Source organism: Neurospora tetraspora (genome assembly GCF_033439725.1).
Source record: "Neurospora tetraspora strain CBS 560.94 chromosome Unknown B0H65scaffold_2, whole genome shotgun sequence".
NCBI lineage: Eukaryota > Fungi > Ascomycota > Sordariomycetes > Sordariales > Sordariaceae > Neurospora > Neurospora tetraspora.
In genome coordinates, this window is record NW_026944384.1 from 6,705,817 (window position 1) to 6,725,851 (window position 20,035).

General features: G+C 54.4%; 9 protein-coding genes across 9 annotated transcripts; 5 read left to right on the forward strand and 4 right to left on the reverse strand.

Moving 5' to 3' along the window:
• Positions 1-77: 77 nt before the first annotated feature.
• Positions 78-2,302, reverse strand: B0H65DRAFT_145722 (serine/threonine-protein kinase prk1). The gene is made up of 2 exons (XM_062820998.1): positions 2,087-2,302; positions 78-2,020 (listed from the first exon to the last, which is right to left on the reverse strand). The coding sequence occupies exons 1-2, from the start codon at positions 2,139-2,141 to the stop codon at positions 444-446; spliced, it is 1,632 nt and encodes a 543-aa protein (XP_062685448.1). The 5' UTR covers positions 2,142-2,302; the 3' UTR covers positions 78-443.
• A 768-nt stretch (positions 2,303-3,070) lies between these two features.
• B0H65DRAFT_420902 (actin family) lies at positions 3,071-4,518 on the reverse strand (the record flags this gene model as incomplete). Its single annotated transcript, XM_062824310.1, has 3 exons — positions 3,071-3,801; positions 3,861-4,292; positions 4,449-4,518. The coding sequence occupies 3 exons, from the start codon at positions 4,516-4,518 to the stop codon at positions 3,071-3,073; spliced, it is 1,233 nt and encodes a 410-aa protein (XP_062685449.1).
• Positions 4,519-5,219: 701 nt separating this feature from the next.
• On the forward strand, positions 5,220-6,057 carry B0H65DRAFT_419879 (Asp/Glu/hydantoin racemase; the record flags this gene model as incomplete). The annotated part of the gene is made up of 2 exons (XM_062824242.1): positions 5,220-5,327; positions 5,383-6,057. The coding sequence occupies 2 exons, from the start codon at positions 5,220-5,222 to the stop codon at positions 6,055-6,057; spliced, it is 783 nt and encodes a 260-aa protein (XP_062685450.1).
• Positions 6,058-6,330: 273 nt separating this feature from the next.
• B0H65DRAFT_145760 (major facilitator superfamily domain-containing protein) lies at positions 6,331-8,313 on the reverse strand. The gene is made up of 2 exons (XM_062820999.1): positions 7,989-8,313; positions 6,331-7,938 (listed from the first exon to the last, which is right to left on the reverse strand). The coding sequence occupies exons 1-2, from the start codon at positions 8,076-8,078 to the stop codon at positions 6,457-6,459; spliced, it is 1,572 nt and encodes a 523-aa protein (XP_062685451.1). The 5' UTR covers positions 8,079-8,313; the 3' UTR covers positions 6,331-6,456.
• A 725-nt stretch (positions 8,314-9,038) lies between these two features.
• Positions 9,039-10,738, reverse strand: B0H65DRAFT_460054 (uncharacterized protein). The gene is made up of 2 exons (XM_062826504.1): positions 9,796-10,738; positions 9,039-9,686 (listed from the first exon to the last, which is right to left on the reverse strand). The coding sequence occupies exons 1-2, from the start codon at positions 10,446-10,448 to the stop codon at positions 9,278-9,280; spliced, it is 1,062 nt and encodes a 353-aa protein (XP_062685452.1). The 5' UTR covers positions 10,449-10,738; the 3' UTR covers positions 9,039-9,277.
• A 464-nt stretch (positions 10,739-11,202) lies between these two features.
• B0H65DRAFT_145790 (uncharacterized protein) lies at positions 11,203-12,863 on the forward strand. The gene has a single exon (XM_062821000.1). The coding sequence runs from the start codon at positions 11,455-11,457 to the stop codon at positions 12,832-12,834; it is 1,380 nt and encodes a 459-aa protein (XP_062685453.1). The 5' UTR covers positions 11,203-11,454; the 3' UTR covers positions 12,835-12,863.
• A 705-nt stretch (positions 12,864-13,568) lies between these two features.
• Positions 13,569-15,328, forward strand: B0H65DRAFT_145808 (putative phosphomannose isomerase). Its single transcript, XM_062821001.1, has 2 exons — positions 13,569-13,992; positions 14,051-15,328. Exons 1-2 carry the CDS (start codon positions 13,843-13,845, stop codon positions 15,278-15,280), a joined length of 1,380 nt encoding a protein of 459 aa, XP_062685454.1. The 5' UTR covers positions 13,569-13,842; the 3' UTR covers positions 15,281-15,328.
• A 987-nt stretch (positions 15,329-16,315) lies between these two features.
• On the forward strand, positions 16,316-18,315 carry B0H65DRAFT_547133 (uncharacterized protein; the record flags this gene model as incomplete). The annotated part of the gene is made up of 2 exons (XM_062829492.1): positions 16,316-17,404; positions 17,482-18,315. 2 exons carry the CDS (start codon positions 16,316-16,318, stop codon positions 18,313-18,315), a joined length of 1,923 nt encoding a protein of 640 aa, XP_062685455.1.
• A 588-nt stretch (positions 18,316-18,903) lies between these two features.
• Positions 18,904-19,997, forward strand: B0H65DRAFT_556794 (uncharacterized protein; the record flags this gene model as incomplete). The annotated part of the gene is made up of 2 exons (XM_062830063.1): positions 18,904-19,376; positions 19,427-19,997. Exons 1-2 carry the CDS (start codon positions 19,336-19,338, stop codon positions 19,995-19,997), a joined length of 612 nt encoding a protein of 203 aa, XP_062685456.1. The 5' UTR covers positions 18,904-19,335.
• Positions 19,998-20,035: the final 38 nt, after the last annotated feature.

Here is a 20,035-nt window from a genome sequence, read left to right on the forward strand (position 1 = left end):
TCTTGATCCTCTTCTTGATCCTCTTCCTCTTCCTCTTCTTGTTCGTCTTCTTGATCCTCTTCTTGATCCTCTTCTTGATCCTCTTCTTGATCCTCTTCTTGATCCTCTTCTTGATCCTCTTCTTGATCCTCTTCTTGATCCTCTTCTTGATCCTCTTCCTTTTTCTCTCCCTGTTCCTCTGTAAAACTCAGTTCTTTTGGTGCTGGTCCTGTCCCAGTCTCTGCTTGCCAACAGTTCAGAAGCTCACGGTCAAGCAGGTCAAACGGCTCCTAACCATCCCGCTTGCCGCTCATGACGCCGTTCAGCTCTCCCCACAGCCACGCGTTCATTTCCGGCATGTTTGGTTTCCCATGGCCCTCGTGCTGACCCTGTTGGCCCTGATGGCCATGCTGCGCATCAAGCTGTTCTGTGGGATTCTGTCCGCGTATCTCAACATCAAGTTCCTAACCCTGTCCCTGCGACCCTTTCATCCTCTTGTTGGGATTATTCTGCGCCGCAGCAGCAGCAGCGTCTTGCATCCTTTTCATCCCCGCCATCTGCGGCACCATCCCTCCTTGACCCATACCTCCCATACCATGGCCCATCCCGCCCATCTGTCCCCCTCCGCCGATATTTCCCAACGAACCTCCCATGGCCTGAACCTGAGACTGCGCTTGCCCCATCACCAGCCCAGTCCCCGTCCCGGCAGCAGCGGTATTCACGCGCGAACCACTCTGGTTCCCCGTTCCGTTCCCATTGGACGTGCCGAACCCGATGTCGTTGTCATCCTGCGACACGCGTCTACACGGGTATGACTCGTTCTTCAAGCCCTCGAAGCAGTTGGTTGGTGACCAGTTGACTGCTGCTGCTCCTGATCCTTGGGAGGTGCTATTAGCCGTGTTGCTGTTGAGGGAAGCAAGCGGGGTGGAAGTGGGCGAGGTGAAGAAGGGGTGGACGAGGGCGTCGGCGGCTGTCAGGCGTTTCTCGGGGTCGTACTCGAGGAGGGAGGCGAGGAGTTTGTAGCCTTCTGCTCCTAGGGAGGTTAGAGGAGTGGAGACGGTAGTCTGGTGATACCATTTCTGGAGGTTGCCGTGGGTGTTCTGCGAAGCAGGGGGTTGTTGCTGGGAGCGATGGCCATAGGGGTGGTGGCCGTGGGAGGTGCTCGACAGCAAAGGCGGTTGTTGTAAAGTTGACAACTGGTTATACTCGGGCATGCTGGCCAACAAGGGCCACCGCTCCCTCGTCGGCAAGCCCATCACATCCACAATCTTCTGCATCTGATGCTTCTGGAACGGCACCGTCTTCTTGCTGTCCATCTTGGCCTCCTCCCCCTTAAAGATCGGCCGAAGACTCAACAGCTCCGCAAAGATGCATCCCACCGCCCACAGGTCGATCGCCGTCGTGTAATGCTTACTCCCCAACAGCAGCTCGGGCGCGCGATACCATATCGTCACGACCACTTTATCGCCCATATAGAGGTTGTGTATCGGTTGCTTGAAAATCCTGGCCAGTCCCAGATCGCCAATCTTCACTTCTCCGGAAGAAGTCACCATGATATTCGCCGGCTTCAAATCTCGATGTAACACCCAGTTGGTGTGTAAGTACTGCACCCCTTGCAACAGCTGGTACATTATCGACTTGATCGTTCCCGGCGCTATCGGATGCCGTGGCGTTTGCGTATGATGATGAATGATCTGCAACAAATCATGCTCTGCGTACTCGAATACCATGAAGATACACTTGTCCTCTAGGATGATCTCAATAAGCCGAATAACATTCGCGTGGTTTCGTAGCTCGGAGCATAACGCCATCTCACGCACCGCCGACTGAGAGATGCCCGTGTAGTTGACGACCGCTTCACCTTCCTTGTCGGGCTTGAATTTCTTGATGGCAAATTCGCCGGTTTGACCTTGCCGGCCCGTAGCTTTGTATACACGGCCGTAGGTACCGGAACTGATGAAGCCGATTACCTTGTAGCGGTCGGTAATGCGGACTTTGGTTTGGTAGTTGAGAGGGCCGGCATTGCTACGCTGGTCTGAGTCTGAAGGCGGTTAGTGCTTGGCTGGACTAGAATATCGGTGATGAATGAGTAAAAGGTGATACTGACACCCGCGGTAGCTGGTTTCGGCTTTTTGGTTTCTTGCTCTGTTTGTGCCGTACATGATGGGGGTGATTATATGTGTATAAAAGTGAGGTTGGTGTAGTGAGTTGGAGGTGAGAGGTTGGGGTGTCTCCGCCCGTCTGTTTTGTGTTATGAGGATGCTCTCGGGATGTGGAAGAAAATGATTATATAACGGGGTATAAGGATACTTTAGACGGATGATATTCGGAGGACAGGACGAGTTTTTGATCAGAGAAAACAGACGAAGTTCATCAACTCACATTTCAAAGGTTTCGGAGGCATGTCGTATGAGCCGTACCCGATCTGCACGGGCCCGAGGGGAACACTGTGAGACTCGGGAATGGATGAGCGGAGACAGTGTATTAGCGTCGACGGTAACTGGGCGATAGAAGCCGGGTAATTGAGTTTGGATAATTCGACATGAAGGTGACCGGTGAGGGAGAATATCGACAAGTCTGATGTTTCGAACGAGAGAGCTGATTGGAATATGTGGTCGCTGAGGCAACAAGCAAGTGATACACGAGGGAAACAACAACTTCGATAGCGCTTGTCATCTGGAGTGACCTGCGGCGTTATCAGAAGTCAGTTGTGTTTGCTCCTGTTAGTGTGTGGTTCTAATTAGCCACTGTATATGCGTTGGCCTTAGCGTACCGTATCGATGTTCAAAAAGTGGGGTGGACCGGTCCTTTCCGTCCTCCGGGTACTTGTCCGGGACCGTCCCGTTCCGCTGTCCATACCTTGATGTTGACGCCGTTGTGGTAATGGAACTTCTTTCATGGTGTCCCGAACGAACATGACTGTTCCTTAACCCTTCAATACAAGGCCATTGTTCGATGTCCCCCGTCACAACCAACATCACACCCGTCCCAAACAACTCTAACAAACTCTCGCATTATCCTTTATTTGCCTACCAACGGAAAACATTATATCGCCTGCTATTATAGTCTAAACAGCTTCACCCACAATCCCTTACCTAGGACCCAGCTTCTCCAACACCCTCGCGCCCTGCTCTTCCCACTCCTGCTTCGTAATCCACATACTCTCCTTATCCGCCATGATATTCGCCAGCACCGCACCACCCAGAAAGACCATATGCCTTCTTCTCGGAGGGTCCTCGATCCTGACCTTGAACTTGCTCAGCCTCTCCGGGTTGCCTCCCAGCACGCGTGTCAACCACAACTGCTTCAGCTCCTTCTCCAGTCTGCTTGGGAGGCCAGGGTACATGCTGCTACCACCAGACAGGACAATAGCCTTGAATAGCGAGGAGCGCACGTCGACATCGGCGGCTTGGATGGTGTTGAAGAGGAATTCGGCGATACCGGGCTGATCGCAATCAACCAAGTGTGGCTGGAACAAGCACTCCGGGGCCTCGAACCGCTCGGAACCGACGCGGATGACGCGGCCGTCGGGAAGGGTGTAGCTCTCGACGAGGACGGTCGTGTCTTCGGACAGGCGCTTGTCGAGCTCGAGGTCGTACGAGACGTAGCAGAGCTTCTCCTTGATCTGACGGACGGTCTCAAAGTCGGCAGTACGGTTGAGAGCGTAACCGCGGCGGAGAAGGAGGGCGATCAGGTTGCGAGTGACGTCGCGGCCGGCCACATCGAGGCGGCGGGTAAGGTGGTTGAGGACCACGGATTCGTAGACGGGAACGATATGCGTGACACCGTCACCGGAGTCGACTACGACACCGGAGGAGAGACCTGCGCGTTGTCCGTTAGCTAGTTGTTTCTCCAACCCGTGTAAAGAAGCGGTGACATACCCTGAGCATACAACGCCAGCACCGCCTGAATAGCGACGTAAACACCCCCAAATCCATACCGCTCAAACATGACCTCCGTCATCTGCTCCCTGTTCTTCAGCGGGTTCAAAGGCGGCTCCGTCAACAAGATCTTCCTTCCCCGAGGATCGACCTTCATCTTCTCGAAGAATGTGTAGTCCCATAGGTGCTGCATGTCGTCCCACTTCTTGACGATGCCGTTCTCCATCGGGTAGCTGATTTGGAGCATGGTGCGGGCGGCCGCGGCCTCGTCACCGCACATAATGTCTTTGATCACGACATCGGGGGAGTCGGAGAGCGATTTGGCTTCTTCGGCGCGGAGAATGGGGCGGCCGACTATGGAGGGGTATTGGAATTCGGGGAAGTTTTGGGCGGCGTAGCCGACTTTGAGGAAGCCGGTGCCGCCATCGAGGACTGTGGACGTGGGAGGAGGTGTTAGCTGGGTGTTGTGCTCATTGTGTTGTGAATGGGAAGTGATCGAAGACGGAACCCGACGGCGACAGCTACAATGACGACGGTGACGACGCGATCAGGCAGATAGGTGGGTGGTGGTCGTCAAGGTAGCTTGACCTCGAGACTGATGGATAAGGGGGTTGGCGGAGAGAGCTGACGTACCAATGGGAGCGTCGGTGTTGGCCATGCTGGGCAGCTGTGGTTTTGGGAATGCTCAATGGAATGCGAATAGCTTCGTCGGTTCGAATATCGAGTATATCGGAGCTAGAATGGAAGCTCCCGCGAGTCAATATACAAGTGTCGGTGGTCCCGTCGCACGCTGTCAATCGGTCGGTCGGTCGGTGGTGTCGGTGCCCTGTCTGGGTCATGGTAGCGGAGTGGACTACGGCACCGTAATTAGCTGGAGTCCAGCACGGTACCCTAGCTGGGGGTGTGTGGGGTCATTCGCTAACTGCCAAGCTTTCAAACAGGGCGCCGATGAACAGGCGGGTCTTGGCATTCTGGACTGCAAGTGGCAGGCATTAGGGTACCCACGTGATACCCCGCATTGGACTCACTTGTACTGTGTACATGCACCTTCCTTGACATTGTAAGCCCAGTTAGCCAAGGAAGCCTCAAGATTCGAAGTATTTATAAATTCCCTACTAAGCGCACAGCGCACCTTCCTTGACATCACGAGAGATCAGACGGAGGGGATCGTTCCTGTTCGTTTGAGAGTGGGGTTTGATATTGGTCCTTCCCGTCATTTTTCTTTATTCGTCATTATTTAAACCTTGAATCCTCCAATCTCTGATCCTCATGCCACCTCCCAGACAGGACTCAGACCTGACCATCTCCAACTCGGACGACTTATCGATTCACCTCTCCTACTCACCCCCAGTCGTCAACATGAGTTCCCAGCAAGAAAAGATCAGGATCCTCATCCTCAACCCCAACTCCTCCAAGTCCATGACCGGTGGCATGGAAAAGTCTATTTCTACGTTGAATCTACCTGACGTTTGTTTCCCGTTCTCTCATCCTCCCCAACCAAGCTTCCACTAACAACCCCCAGAACATCGAAATCTCCTATTACACAGCCCCGTCAGATAGCCCAGCCAGCATCAACGACGGCACCGACGTCCAAACCTCCGCCTCCGTCGTCCTCAACGACCTCGGCAGCGACCCCCAAGATCTAAAAGATTACCTAGACGCCGTCCTAGTCTGCTGTTTCTCCGTGCACCCCCTCGTCCCCCGCCTCTCCGAACTCGCTTCATCCAACGACTTCCCCCTCTCCGTGACAGGCATCTTCGAAGCCTCCGTCCTCACCTCCTTGTCGCTGCTCACCGGCCCAACGAAGAAATGGGGCATTGTCACGACGGGGAAGTACTGGGAGGATCACCTTACCTTGGGTGTCAAGGATTTTCTGGGTCATGAGGGGAATAATGAGAAGTTTGCTGGGGTGCAGACGACGGGGTTGAATGCGGGGGATTTTCATGGGGATATTCCGAAGGAGGTCATTGATGCTAAGTTGGTGGATGCAACCAAGAAATTGTTGCAGGCGGGGGATGTGGAGTGTGTGGTGATGGGGTGTGCGGGCATGGCTGGACTTGAGCAAATTATTCGACGGACTGCCATTGAGGAGTACGGCGAGGAAAGGGGGAAGAAGGTGATGGTTGTTGATGGAGTTAGGGCTGGAGTTGGGCTGTTGGCGGAGATGGTGAAGAATAGGAGGATGTTTACCCAGTAGGGAGAGGACCTCGACAGGAATGGGGTGGGTTTTGAAGCTGAAGGGTGAGGGTGTGAGAGGAGAGTGTAGAGAAAAGGAGGTGCATTTACAACAGTTCGTTTTATGATGAGCATCAACATCAACGTTGGCGTCAGGATTAGATACCATAAGTAGTGCCAACTACATGAGGAATAAATGAACACAACATGACTTACCGTTTTTCTCCGGCAACCTCGCTTGTTGTGGCGTAGAGGTTCACCAGTTAAAGGACCAGAATCCGCACCAAAGAGACGTAGAAGAGGAATAACACATCACTTATACGACGAATGCCTAGGTATACTCTCAGCAATGCACAAAACTCTGCCGTCCAAAACAACACGCAAACGCACAACACAAACGCCCAGCTCATCAACCCACCACTCAGTCCACACGCCTAGTACGTCCCCAAACCTCATCCACGCTCGCCTTCCCCTTCGTCTCCGGCACAATCTTCACAATAAACAAGGCCCAGAATGCGGCCATCCCAGCAAAGATAAAGTAAACCCATCCAGCACCTCCCAAAGCCCTGTTTAACGCCTCATTCACCACCGGGAACCCAAATGCCACCAAGAAAGTAGCAACATAACTCGCCCCCAACGCCCAACTCTGCGTAGCACCCACGGCCTCCTCACCCACGAGCTCGCTGGCCAAGATAAACGGCACCGGGCCCAACCCGACGGCGAAGAAGGCCACGAAGAAAAGAGCCGCTATGGCTGAGAGGATCTTGACGCCGAACATGATGGAGAGAGCAAGGACGAGAGACGACAGGCCCTGGCCGATGGTAGAAGCCAAGAGACAAGCCTTGCGGCCGAACTTGTCGGGGAGAGGCGAGCAGGCAGTAGTAGTGCCTAGATTGATGATGGAGATGCAGATGGTGAGGAGGCCCGAGGAAAAGGAAGGGGGGAGCAGGTCCCGGAAGAGGGAGACCGAGTACATGATGATGGAGTTGATGCCGCAGAGTTGTTGGGCGAACATGATGCCTACCACGGCGATGATGGCGGGTCGGGTATTGGAATCCTTCAAAACCTGGACGAACCCGAGATGGGGTTTGCTGGCCTTGTGCGGGTGGGGACGGGAAGACGTGGAAGGGGATGGGGAGTTAGAGCGAGAGGAGGTGTCTCTGCGCAAAAGGCCTTCCATGCGGTCTTCGACGCTGTGGAGGAGGGATTCCTCCTCGCTAGTAGGTCTCCCACTTCCTTGGCCCCAAGACTCGACTTCCTCGTCGATGTTGGCGTTCTTGCCCCGAATGCGCTGGAGTGTCCTCCTCGCCTGCGCGACGTCGCCCTTAGCGCTCGCTGTCCACTTTGGGCTCTCGGGCGCCAACAGCAGTCCGAATCCCTGAGCAGCCGCCACCACCACTCCGGACCCCAGAATCCATCTCCAGGCTGAATCGTGACTCAAGAAATATCCTAGGGTCTGCGAGATCAAGATACCGAGGTTGATGCTGATCTGGGTAAAAGCACCGAATAACCCTCTCTGCGCGGGGGGCGCGATCTCGCTGATGTAAAGGGGGACGATGACCGTGCTGGCTCCGGCACCGACACCGGTGAGGAAACGGCCTGTCGAAAGCACGGGGACGGAGTGGGAGAGAGTCTCGACTAGAGAGCCGACGATGTAGAAAGCGGCTGTCAGCTGCATGGAGAGCCAACGGCCTCGGGCGGAGGTGAAGGGCCCGGCGATCAGGGCGCCGAAGAGACCGCCGATGGTGAAGATGGCCGAGACGGTAGCGAATTGGGGGCGGGTCATGGGGATGCAATCGACATCGTTTGAGGAGTTCTTGACGTAGGAAAGCAGGTTGGAGATGGTCGAGGAGATGGAGGTTTTGCGGCAGGTGATGACGTCTTCGGGGGCGTTTAACTCTGCCTGGGAAGATGTTAGTGGAGATACCTCGGGCTTGGAAAGGGAAGGCATACCAAATGGAAACCAAACTGAAGAGGACCGAGGGTGCTGACGATTATCAGCACCACCAGGTACAGCGTCAGGTCGCGGAGGTTGGCGGCCATGGCTTTGAGGATCGCCCGCACGACGAGGAACGCGGTAAAGACTTTGAGGCCGATCTTGAAGGGTAATGTTCCAAATCTGAGTAGGAATCTCAACTAGAGAAGTGTCATGGCATATCAAACGATGATAGGTCTAGTAGGTTGGTGCAATGTAGGAGATGGTGGGACGATGTGTGTTGCCGTCATGTTGGAGGTTCACGATGGAAGTCGAAGCAGTGGACGATAACGGAAGGTCGCTGGAAAGCCTGGAATGGGAAATGACAGGGGACTTGCTGTCCGCTGTGGGTTGGGCTTGCCAAGTGAGCGGGGAACAAGCCAGGGATCCTGCCCCTGGGCGCTTCTCCAGGAACTGTTTTCGGGGATTGTCCTAAACGCATAGGCAAAGCCCGATACTAGAAACTGCTTCGCAGCATCTCCGAAAAGGGGATTTTGAAGCTGTAGACTGGACAGGCTGTAATTGTAGGAGAAACAAGTGTCAAGCTATTCTGGAGTTGCAGGAAAACCTATACGAAACTGATAGTGTCTACGCAGCTGGATCTTCGGGGTATGGCTACCGTAGGTGAAGTACCGTGAAAGGATCATTGAGATGATGCTATTTTTGGAAGCGCCTGTTAGAGTATCTCCTACAAGATAGGTGCAGGCTCTAACATGCGCTACAGGAGCTGCCCGAGACTATGGGTTTAAGAGCTGCAAACAACACCACCTCAAAAATGGAATTTGGGAAAGCGCAAGCGGACGGGTTCCAGAGCAGCGACGACGACGGAATCTCGTCCCTGACAAAATTGTTGAGACCCAATTGGCTTGACATCAAGTCAGACTTCAGTGCATCGCTTCCGTGTCGTGCCAGGCATCTTACAGTTCGGCAACCCAGTAAATGGTTTTAGTAATTGTTCCTGGTCGTATTTACTGAGCCCTGTACAAGTGCAAACCAGTAAATGGTAATGAGCAAGATTTTCAAGTGCTGTTCGAGTCGATAGTAAATATCCTGTGCGTAACTTCACCCAAAAACCGGTCCAGTAAACCGGGGGACCCCAAACACCGGTTTCAAAACAACATTCTACACAAATTTACTAACAAACATCTCTGGACCTCTCTAACACTCTGGAAATGCCAACCAGTATATGAATTTATATGACTATTTACGAATGGCCTGTGCCACCCGCCGTAAATCCATTTACTAAAACCATTTATACTGGCGCCCTTTACAGGTTTGCCGAACACGCCCTCACCCCAAACGTCTCCGCCTTGTACCCACCGGCTAAATACCTCCTCACCCCTTCCTCCAACGTATCCAAATCCTCCTGCTTCACCTCCAACACCTCATTATCATTCTTCTCATACAGCGTGCCGCCCTGAGCCCAGATCCTGCGCAGCGTGACGAAGGTAGCCTGGGGGTTGGGCTGCGGGTTGTCACTCTTCTTGTCCCACAGGACTTCCTCGAGCTCCTGGATCTCAGGGAGCGGGGTCTCGGTGACGTCGAACGTGGAGCCGGTCTGCTTCTCGAACTCGGCCAGGACTTCCTTGGGGGTTACGATGAAGGATTGCACTTTGAGGGCTTTGCCGAAGGATTGGGTGGGGTGGCGGAGGGTGGCGGTGACGAATTTGCCGACGCTGGGTGGTTTTGTTAGTCTGGGTGAGGGTAGATGGGGGAGGAGGGGATAAAGGATGGTGGAATAGGGGAACAAAAGGAAAAAGAAAAAAAGGGACAGGAAAAACTTACTCCCACATGGTACAAAACCCAACCTTCCCCTCTCCATCATCAACCTTCCCCTCTCCATCATCAATGACATACGCCTTCTTCTCCGACGGCACAAACCCACCAGCCTGCTCATACCCAGGTATGGGATAAAGCCACATATCAAAGTACGGCCCAGTAACCACATACGTGACCTTCAGCCTCTCAATCTTCTCCCTAATATGTTTCCTCAAAGCCAGCTTCCCCACATGCGTCGGCTCACTCGCGCTCTTCTCGTTATACGCAACGTCCGTCCCATACTCCGACGGCAAAAACCACTGCACGCTTTGCGAGTGCTCAGCTGCGTCGATTATTTTGGGTTGATACTTGAGCGTAGCGCGGCCTAGGCAGGAGATGACCGTGTCGAATTTGCCTTCCTCAAAGACCTGGGTGAAACCCGCTTGATCGAGGGACTCTACGTTGCCGGTGACGACCTTGAGGCCTTGGGATTGCCAGTGTTGGATCAGCTTGGCCTTGTTGGAGGAGGGGTCGGAGTCCCAGCCGGGACGGGTGAAGAGGGAGAGAGTGGTGTAGGGCTTGGGACTGGCGGCGGAGAGGAGGGAGGAGGTGATGTAGGCGCCGATGGCGCCGGTGCCGCCTATGATGAGGACGTTGGTTGGTTTGAAGTCGTTGGACATTTTGGGTTTCGGTTCGTGGTGAGGTGAGGTGTGAAGTTGGGTGTGGTGGTGAGGGTTTCTGTTGGTGTGTCAGTCGAACGGAGCTCAGCAAGTCGTGTACGGCGTTGAGGATTTTGGGGACTGTGACGGAATTAAGACGGGATTACGGGAACGGAGAAGATATGGATTGTTCATTGCACGATTTCCAATCCGTACCTCTACGTATGTATTTCTAAGCTCAGGTTGTCAAAGCACGTCATTACAAATAATTGAAAGATGAGTTGACTAAGAGGAAGTGATATTGGGTGACGTTGAGTAAGTCAAGTGAGTGTCCCGCATTGCCCCGCACCGGGAGCAGCGACACCAGCGGAGATCTCCCGACTCCCGAGCCCGCACCGGGACATGGACACGGCATCACGACCGGAGGCACATTTCTTTCACCAATGCCGGACGACTTGGCTCTGGGTTGATACATCGATTCATCTTCGAGCAAGTACGCAGGCACGGCCATGCATGATAGCTGAAGGCTCCTGGCTGTAGCTGCCCTGACAGGTACCCGAGACTTCAGCAACGGACCATATATCCGTCTCATTCTTGCCACGTTGATACTCTCATGACCAGAGTAAGCTCTGACATCAGGCATTGATCATCCGAGAGAATGTCCACCACCATGAATGCATCACCAAAAGTGTTGTGTCAAGCTTCCGGGAGCTCTTGAAAACATGCGCTGGAGTGTTTACAGAGGGGCCGATTCAATGACAGGCATCTTCAAGACCCTTGCACTGGGGCAGGCAATGGGCCCTCCCATGCAGAAAACGGCCCCACTACTCCCAATTCCAGTCACCTCATTGGCCGATTCTCCGAAGCTGCAGCCCAGCGGCAGGCAAAGCATCAACAATTTTTTTGCTTCGCATCGATAATCGCGAATTCTGAGGTCGACTTGAAGGCCCATTCGCAACTACCAAGCCGTCCACGCGCCGCCGCCAATTGCCAGTCAACCACGCGGTCGCAGATACAATCGCCCACCATGTCGCAATCAGTCGTCGACTCGCCATCACCCACCAAGTCCGAGAAGAAGCACAAGAAGGACAAGAAGCGCTCCAGAGAAGAGGCCGAAGAGGTCCCCGCCGTCGAAGATGCCCCCAAGAAGCACAAGAAGTCCAAGTCCGAGTCGCTAGAAACCGAGACGACCGAGAAGAAGAAGAAGTCGAAAAAGTCAAAGAAGGATGACGAGGATGTCGAGGAGGAGGCTCCTGCCAAGAAGGAGAAGAAGAAGTCCAAGAAGAGCAAGGAGGAGCCCATGGTAGAGGAGGAGCAAGAGGAGGAGGAGGCAGCGGTCGCATCAGAATCGGAGGCCGAGGAAAAGAAGAAGCGCAAGAGCAAGGACAAGAAGGAGAAGAAGGACAAGAAGGACAAGAAGAAGCGACAAGCATCCGCCACCCCCGAGCTCGAAACCACAACCGCCGACGATGCAATGGACGTCGACACCACTACCTCCTTCCCCACCGACGACGTCGACTTCCCCTTCTACACCCAGGTCCACTCCCTTTATGTGCCCTTCTACCCCTGCGGCTTCGACAAGCCCCTGACCAACGTCGCCGCCCAACACCTCGAACCTCTGCTCAACCACTACTCCCCCGTCCTCCGCGGCGTTCTCCTCCGCTACACCAACCTGAACCTCTCCGAGCGCCCCGTCCAAGCCTCCGTCATCAACCCGCCCACCGACGAGACCCCCGCCCTCTTGCGTTCTGTCGACGAATACGCCGTCGGCTTCGCCTACCTGACCTTCGACGCGCACATGTTTAAGCCCGCCCGCGGCAAGTGGATGGAGGGTGTTGTCCAGCTGCAGTCCGAAGGCCACATTGGCGTGCAATGCTGGGGGAGGTTCAACGCCAGTATCGAGGCGAAGAGGCTGCCAAAGGGTTGGAAGTGGGTGGATCTCAAGGGCGACAAGTCCTACAACCAACAAGAGGAGGAGGAGCAGGAGGAGGAGGAACAAGGAGAGGAAGAAGAGGACCAGCTGGACGGCGAAGAGCTGCAGGTTGTCGAACAAGTGCACACCACCGGCTACTGGGTCGATGCCTCCGGCAAGAAGGTCTCGGGCAAGGTGCGCTTCAGAATCAAGAACTTTGACGTCGGTCTCGCCGGCGACTACGGCTACCTCTCGCTCGAAGGCACATTCCTCAACGACGAAGACGAGCGTGCTCTGCAAAAGGAGGAGCGCGAGCTGGAGCGCAAGCGCCGCTCGAGGCAGAACCCCGGTGGTCTCCTCAGACCGATGAGCAGGAGAGTGCCCGAGTTCAGCATGACCAAGTTCGGCAAGGAGGAGGAAGAGGAGGATGCGGGACAGAGGACGGTGTTTGCAAAGGTGACGGGCAAGGAGGGAGATGTTACGCCGGATGATTAGGTGTGGTCTGGGTTGACGTGCTCGGGGTCGTCGCCGGTTAAGCAACAAAGGGGAAGCAGTCAAAGAAGTAGCCCGATGACGCCGAGGACGCCGAGGAGTCCGGGGTTTCGGTAGTGCCTGAGACCTGTCGTGGAAACTGAGGTTGATGCCGAGACGGAGACCCTGTGGAAGTGGAATAGGTGATGATGCCAGTGGATGTGAATGTGGGCATATAATTTCATGTGTTTCTCTCTTGGGTCGGAGTTACGGGCTTGTTTGTGTCTTGTCATTTGCGTTTTCTTTTCTCTCTTTGTACGATTTTGTACGAGATACATACTACATTTGATAGCAAAACCCCTTCAACTGCAGTGGTGCATATAGACACCATCTTTGATCATGTTGATTGGGAAAAGGGGGCCATGGGAAAACGGGGGTTGAAAGGAATAGACTGATACCATTTGTCTGGGCTGTCGTCTTTTGTGAAATCCGTTTTTGAAGTCATATGAGAATACACACACACACACAGTCACTGAGGTTCACGACGTCGTTTCGTGGATGGGTTGAAGAACGTTCTCGTTACTCATCTGCTTTTCCTGCTACATTTCGGCATCAACTTTGAGGACTCTTTTCACCTCGGGTGGTCATTCCGTGGAGGCCTCGCCTCGGTCCTGTTGGTCAACGGGCACATTGCTCTTGTTAGTGCATGAGGCTAACCGTACCCATGAACAGGGGGGTTCCCTAACAAACACTGTGCCCATAGCTCTAGCGGTAAAGTTTGTTAGTGACACCTTAAATTAGACTTTAGTTTGGGCCTCCACAGTCGTTTCAGCTGTTCGTCCCGTCTTCGTGGAGTGACGTACAGAATGAGGGGTTCCGTCCCAAGCTTTATTTTCCCCTGACCATCATCTCGTCGTTGTCATCGTCGAGAACAGTCATCGGACGTATATATCACCACCCAACGCCGTCGTCTCAACCCGTGGATATCGGCCCCATCCGTACCTGACTCGGTCCAAACATTCATCCGCAGCCATGCTCCCGGTTCCTCTCATCCAGCTCCAGTGCGGGGTCAACTCGTACGAATGGGGAAAGAAGGGCAACTCCTCGCGCGCCGCCCAGTTTGCTGCTGCCTCTCTACCCGAGAACGACTTTAAGATTGAGGACGAGAAGCCATACGCAGAGGTAGGTCTGTCCTGGACCCTTCTACTTCTACTTCGCCGCTAACCAACACCACCAACAGCTATGGATGGGCACGCACCCCTCCAACCCATCCAAGGACAAACACACGGGCCGTACCCTCCTCGAGCTCGTCCAAGATAACCAAGCCCTCCTCTCCCCCGCCATCGCCGAGCGCTACCAGAACAAGCTGCCCTTCCTTTTCAAGGTCCTCTCCATCCAGAAAGCCCTGTCCATCCAGGCGCATCCCAACAAGAAGCTCGCCGAGAAGCTGCACGCTCGCGACCCCAAGAACTACCCCGATGACAACCACAAGCCCGAGATGGCCATTGCCATCAGCGACTTTGAGGGTCTTTGCGGGTTCCGTCCGTTGAAGGAGATCGCCCACTTTCTCGACAATGTGCCTGCTTTGCGACAGCTGGTAGGCGAGGACAAGGCGAAGGCATTCGTCGAGACTGTCAACAAGAATGATGGGAACGAATCGGAGGAGGCCACGGCGGAGAACAAGAAGGTCCTACAAAGCGTCTTTGGCGCGCTCATGGCTTCATCGGAGGAGGATATGGCTGCTGCTGCCGAGAAGCTCGTCGAGTCGGCCAAGAGCGCTGGTGCTGATTTCGCCGGCACCGCTGTGCCCTCGCCGGGTGGTGCCAAGCTCTCCGAGCTGGTCGGCCGTCTCTACGGACAGTTTGGTGCTGACTACGGCCTCTTCGTTCTTTTCTTCCTCAACTTTGTCGAGATGAAGGCTGGCGAAGCGATCTACCTCCGGGCAGACGACATCCATGCCTACATCAGCGGCGACATCATCGAGTGCATGGCCAGCAGCGACAATGTCGTGCGCGCTGGCTTCACACCCAAGTTCAAGGACGTCGACAATTTGGTCAATATGCTTACATACGACTTTGCGCCTATCGAACAGCAGAAGATGGAGCCAACCGACTATACACAGGATGTCAAGAACAAGCGCGAAGCCGGCGCGACATTGAACCAGGCTGCGATCGACTCCCAATCAGAGGTCACGGAGTACAACCCACCAATCGAGGAGTTCAGCGTTGTCCGCTCGTTGCTCAAGAGCCAGGGATCCAAGGCATCCTTTAAGCCCATTGACGGCCCAAGCATCATCATCTGCACCGAGGGTCAGGGCAAGATTTCAGTCGGCCCCAAGGTACAAGAGATCAAGAAGGGTCACGTTTTCTTCGTCGGCGCTACGGCGGAGTGTGTTCTCGAGAGCGAGGATAACGAGTTCGAGACGTTCAAGGCCTTTTGCGTGTTGGACGAGCAGAGTAATGGGAATTGACTGTCCAAACTATGACGGTTAAAACACAGTCTCGAAAAATGGTGGAAGTAGGACGTATACAACCCATATCGTAGGGTTTCTCTTCTCGCTGCTCAGTCAGCTACCAGTTATGATTTCGCAAACTTTGCCGCCAGGCGCGGTTCCAAAGACAACTTCTTTCTTCTGGGAAATCTCCCCAAACTCCCTTTGCCAAAATGATAGACCCTGATCAGCCCTGCCCAACCTCCAGTGTATCCTCGGCGGCTCGCCAAGAAACTTCCCCGCAAACTCCAAGCCACCAAGTTCTGAAGCTATCCCGCATTTCAGCCCTTTCTTCCCATCTCGTGCCATGTGCGTGTCCCGGCGTCCCCCGGGGTGTCCAGCCTTTGTTCTGACTCCTGGCACATGGAAAAGAAGACGAAGAGATTGAGGGATGATGGGAATTTCCCCACACTTTTCATCGCATTCGTTTCTGCAAGAGGTGGGATGAAGATCGTCAAGTTGATTGGGCCGGTGTTCTCTTACACGTGCAAAGACTTGGTGATTCTCAGTAAGCAACCATTACCACGTAAAGTTCACCACTCAGATTTTGGAGTTCTATTCAGATTATACCAAAATAACTTCACGATGAGTTGACATAAGCTTTCGTAGTCATCAACAAGCTTGCGGTTATATCAAGATGTCCATTTGGAGCACTTCTCGAACTCACAGGGCTCAAGGGTTACATAGAATCCCAACTAGCCCGTGTTGATCCCCCTGAACCCCTCCTTTGCCTCGGTAACTCCGCTGCTTCCCCTCAGTATCCCCAGAAAGGGCTAGCTACAGTTGTAAGAAGGGGACGACAACAGTGCAAGTAAAAGTGGCTCCCTTCGCTGTCGTCGAGCTTCGTTGTCTGATGCTAGTGTTTCATCTCTACGGTCTTGAGTTCTTATGAGTTCAAGGTCATCTCTTTGACTTGTAGGTAAGTCACTTCAGAGCCCGTTGAATCTTCAAGACCACATCTAACACCCCTTCAGATCACACTTCCCAGCATCACAGAGTTCAACAACAACCACCATGCCCGGCCCCCTCGCCCTCGCCGGCGCAGCAGCCGCCACGGCCGCCACAGCATCCTACCTCTCCGCCTCCCTCTCCCTCGAGCACGACCTTCTCTGGCTACAAATAGCCGGCGGCACCGTCCTCAACGTCATCAAATCTATGCGTGCCGGGCAAATCAACGTCTTCTACCGACTCGAAGCCCACGCCCTCGCCCCCTCCACCGCCAACAAGCCCTTTCTCTGGTTCGAGGGCAAGTCATACACCTACCATGAGACCTACCAGCAGGTGCTCAGGTACGGGACCTGGCTGAAGGAAGTGAAGAAGGTGAAGGAGGGGGAGGTGGTGGCTTTCATGGCCATGAACTCGGATCAGTTTGTCTTTGTGTGGTTTGGGCTGTGGAGTATCGGAGCAACGCCGGCGTTCATCAACTACAACTTGACAGGGACGCCGTTGGCGCATTCATTGAATGAGAGTAAAGCGCGACTGGTGCTGGTTGATCCGCAAGTGGTGGATTACTTGACAGAGGAGGCCAAAGGGCAAGTGCAAGGGGGAGGAGGAGAAAAGGGGATGGAGTATGTCGTCCTTGGCCCCGAGACGGAAGCGGAGAGGTTCCAGCTTGAGCCGAAACGGTACGCGGATAAAGTCAGGAAGGTGGACAGCTACGTCGGCATGGCGATCTTGATTTATACGTCAGGCACGACGGGGTTGCCGAAGCCGGCGATCGTCAGCTGGACCAAAGTCATCATGGCTGCTATGGTCACGGGCAAGGGGACGTCCATGCGCGCGGATGATGTCTTGTACACTTGTATGCCGTTGTATCACTCTTCGGCATCTTGCTTGGGTGTGTGCGCGGCGCTGTTTAGGGGAGCTACGGTGGCGATTGGGAGGAAGTTTAGCACGAAAACGTTTTGGGAGGATGTGAGGGCGAGTAATGCGACGATCATTCAGTATGTCGGTGAGACGTGTAGGTATTTGACGGTGGCGGAGCCGGAGATTGATCCGGAGACGGGGAGGAATCTGGATAAGGAGCATAAGGTGAGGGCGGCGTGTGGAAATGGGTTGAGGCCCGATGTTTGGGAGAAGTTTAAGGGGCGGTTTGGGATTGATGTGAGTGCTGCCCCCTTTTTTCCTGGAAATCGATGACTAGTACGTTCGAGAGGTAAAACTAACCTGGGCCATGACAGACAATCCTGGAATTCTATGCCTCCACCGAAGGCCCCATGGGCACCTGGAACCGCTCCCGCAACTCCTTCTCCCTCGGCGCCATCGGCCGCTTCGGTTTCCTCTCTCACTTCCTTACCAACCTTCGCTCCGCCGTCGTCCGCCTCGACTACGAAACCGACCAACCCTGGCGCGACCCCGTCACGGGCTTCTGCAAGCGCACCCGCACCAACGAGCCCGGCGAACTCCTCGCTCTCTTGCCAGCAGACGTCAAGTCCCGCTTCCAAGGCTACTTTGGAAACGAGAAGGCCACCAACTCCAAGATGCTGAGGGACGTGTTCAAGAAGGGGGATATCTGGTTCAGAACGGGTGATATCGTCCGCTGGGACGCGGAGAGGAAGTTGTACTTTTCTGATCGGATCGGGGATACCTTCCGGTGGAAGAGCGAGAATGTCTCGACGGCGGAGGTGTCGCAGGCTATTGGCTTGCATCCTTCTGTTCAAGAGGCCAACGTGTACGGTGTCCAGCTGCCTAATCATGATGGACGAGCTGGATGCGCGGCGATATCGCTGGAAGGAGGGGAACCGAATAAGGAAGTCTTGGAAAGCCTGGCGAAGCATGCGAGGAAGACATTGCCCAAGTATGCGGTGCCGCTGTTCTTGAGGGTCATGAAGGAGGTGGGAGGACAGACGACGGGGACGATGAAGCAGCAGAAACATGTGTTGAGGCAGCAGGGGGTTGATCCGGGACGGGTGGGCAAGGAGGGGGATAGGCTGTATTGGTTGGAGGAGGGGAGCTATGTGGAGTTTGGGGAGAAGGAATGGAGGGAGTTGCAAGGTGGGAGGGTCAAGTTGTAGGTCGAGAAACACTCGTGACGAGAAGGGAGGTTGGAGGCTGGAGGTTTGAGAACAAGGTGAGTTGAAGGCCTGACTACCTCTACTCCCTGGACTGCTCGTTGCTGTTCTACTGACACCCAGATCAGGACCTGTGTATTCGGTGTTGCCCTTCGAAGAGAAAGCCTGGATACCAGATACCGCACGTTTGTTGACTTGGTTCCTCTGTTCCATGGGAACTGAAGGGATTGAAGCGTCCTAGTCTGTGAGGTTGAGTAGTTGCTGCCTTCTTGTTCGTCAAGCATTTGCCTACGTTCCACTTGTGACTTTTCTAGCTTTACATCAGCTCGTTTCCATGGCGTTGTCGAGGTGTGGAACCGGTTGCTTACAGACACAGAACCGGGTTTTCCCATCAACCAATCCTACATACCCCAGATATCGGGCCATCGTCCAGGAAGCCAAGCTTCGTCGCCGGGTCATGATGTCCTGTTTGGGTAGATCAGTACATGCTCTTCCTTCCTCCGTGAATGGACTCGGAGCTGCTATTTATAGCGTGCCGTCCATGGAACCTGGATCCGCGATCCCAAACCGTCGTAGCATCGACGCCCGTCCACGGAACGTTGACAGCTAGTGCAGTGAGAACTGCAACGGCAATCTATTCGGCAATAATGAGGCAATTTGGAGGTGTGAGCTGATTGGCTTGCCTTACACTCAGCTTCCATCACCACTGCACAACACCAAGGACCACAACATCAAAGGAGGGAATCCACACAAAAGTCGAATGTCGAGACCTCTTGGCTTTCTTGTTCCTCGGTTCTTGATGGCAGGCTCCGTGATTAACTGGCAATATAGGGACTTCACGAAGGGATCTCTACGGGTGCTATTTCCAGCTTACGATGCTGGACGGACCGCATCGGACGAGGAGTTGTTGATGAGGAAGATAAAAGCTCGTGTCCTCTTCGCAGAGAAGAAATATGACGGCATCCAAAGTGAACTAACTGAGTAACCCGTCTTCCATCTCAGTCTATTCCCAGCCTTGTCAAGATGGTCCAAAAGATTGCAGTCCTGTTCCTCGCGGCGGCCAGGTAAGTTCCCCCTTTACCCTCCTTCATCATTCCCACCAACACAAACCCAGCTCCATCCTCGGCCAAATCACCCTCCAACCTTCCACCATCACCACCACCCGCCGCACCACCGTCAACCCAGGCGGCACTCCCACCGTGACCCGTACCGTCACCAAGACAGAGTACGACACCATCACCGAGACCGAGACCCAGACCGAAACCTCTACCGCAACCCAGATCAGCACAAGCATCAGCACCACCACCGAGTCCTACATCCAACAAGTCACCACCACGGTAATCTCCACTTATACCGTATCCGTCCCTGTCACCACAACCGACACCGTCTCCGTCATCAAGCCCACCACAACCACCGCCACCGCCGTCGTCACCTCCATCTCCATCACCACCAAGACTGGTGCCTGCTCCTCCTCCCCCGCCGCCCAATGCCCCACAGTCACTGCCACGGCAACGGCATGCAAGTCTTGCTTCGTCCCGCAGTGCACGACTACGAGCACCATCACTAAGCCGTGTGGGTGCCAGGCGCTGCCGACGGAGAGTGTAAGTTTCCCGTGTGGAGCGATGGATGTGTGTAATAAGATTGGGTGTACGACTGTTTATGCGGTTAGGACTGCTGCTTGTTAGGGGGTGGACTGGGGACTGGGGACTGGGGAGTGATTGTG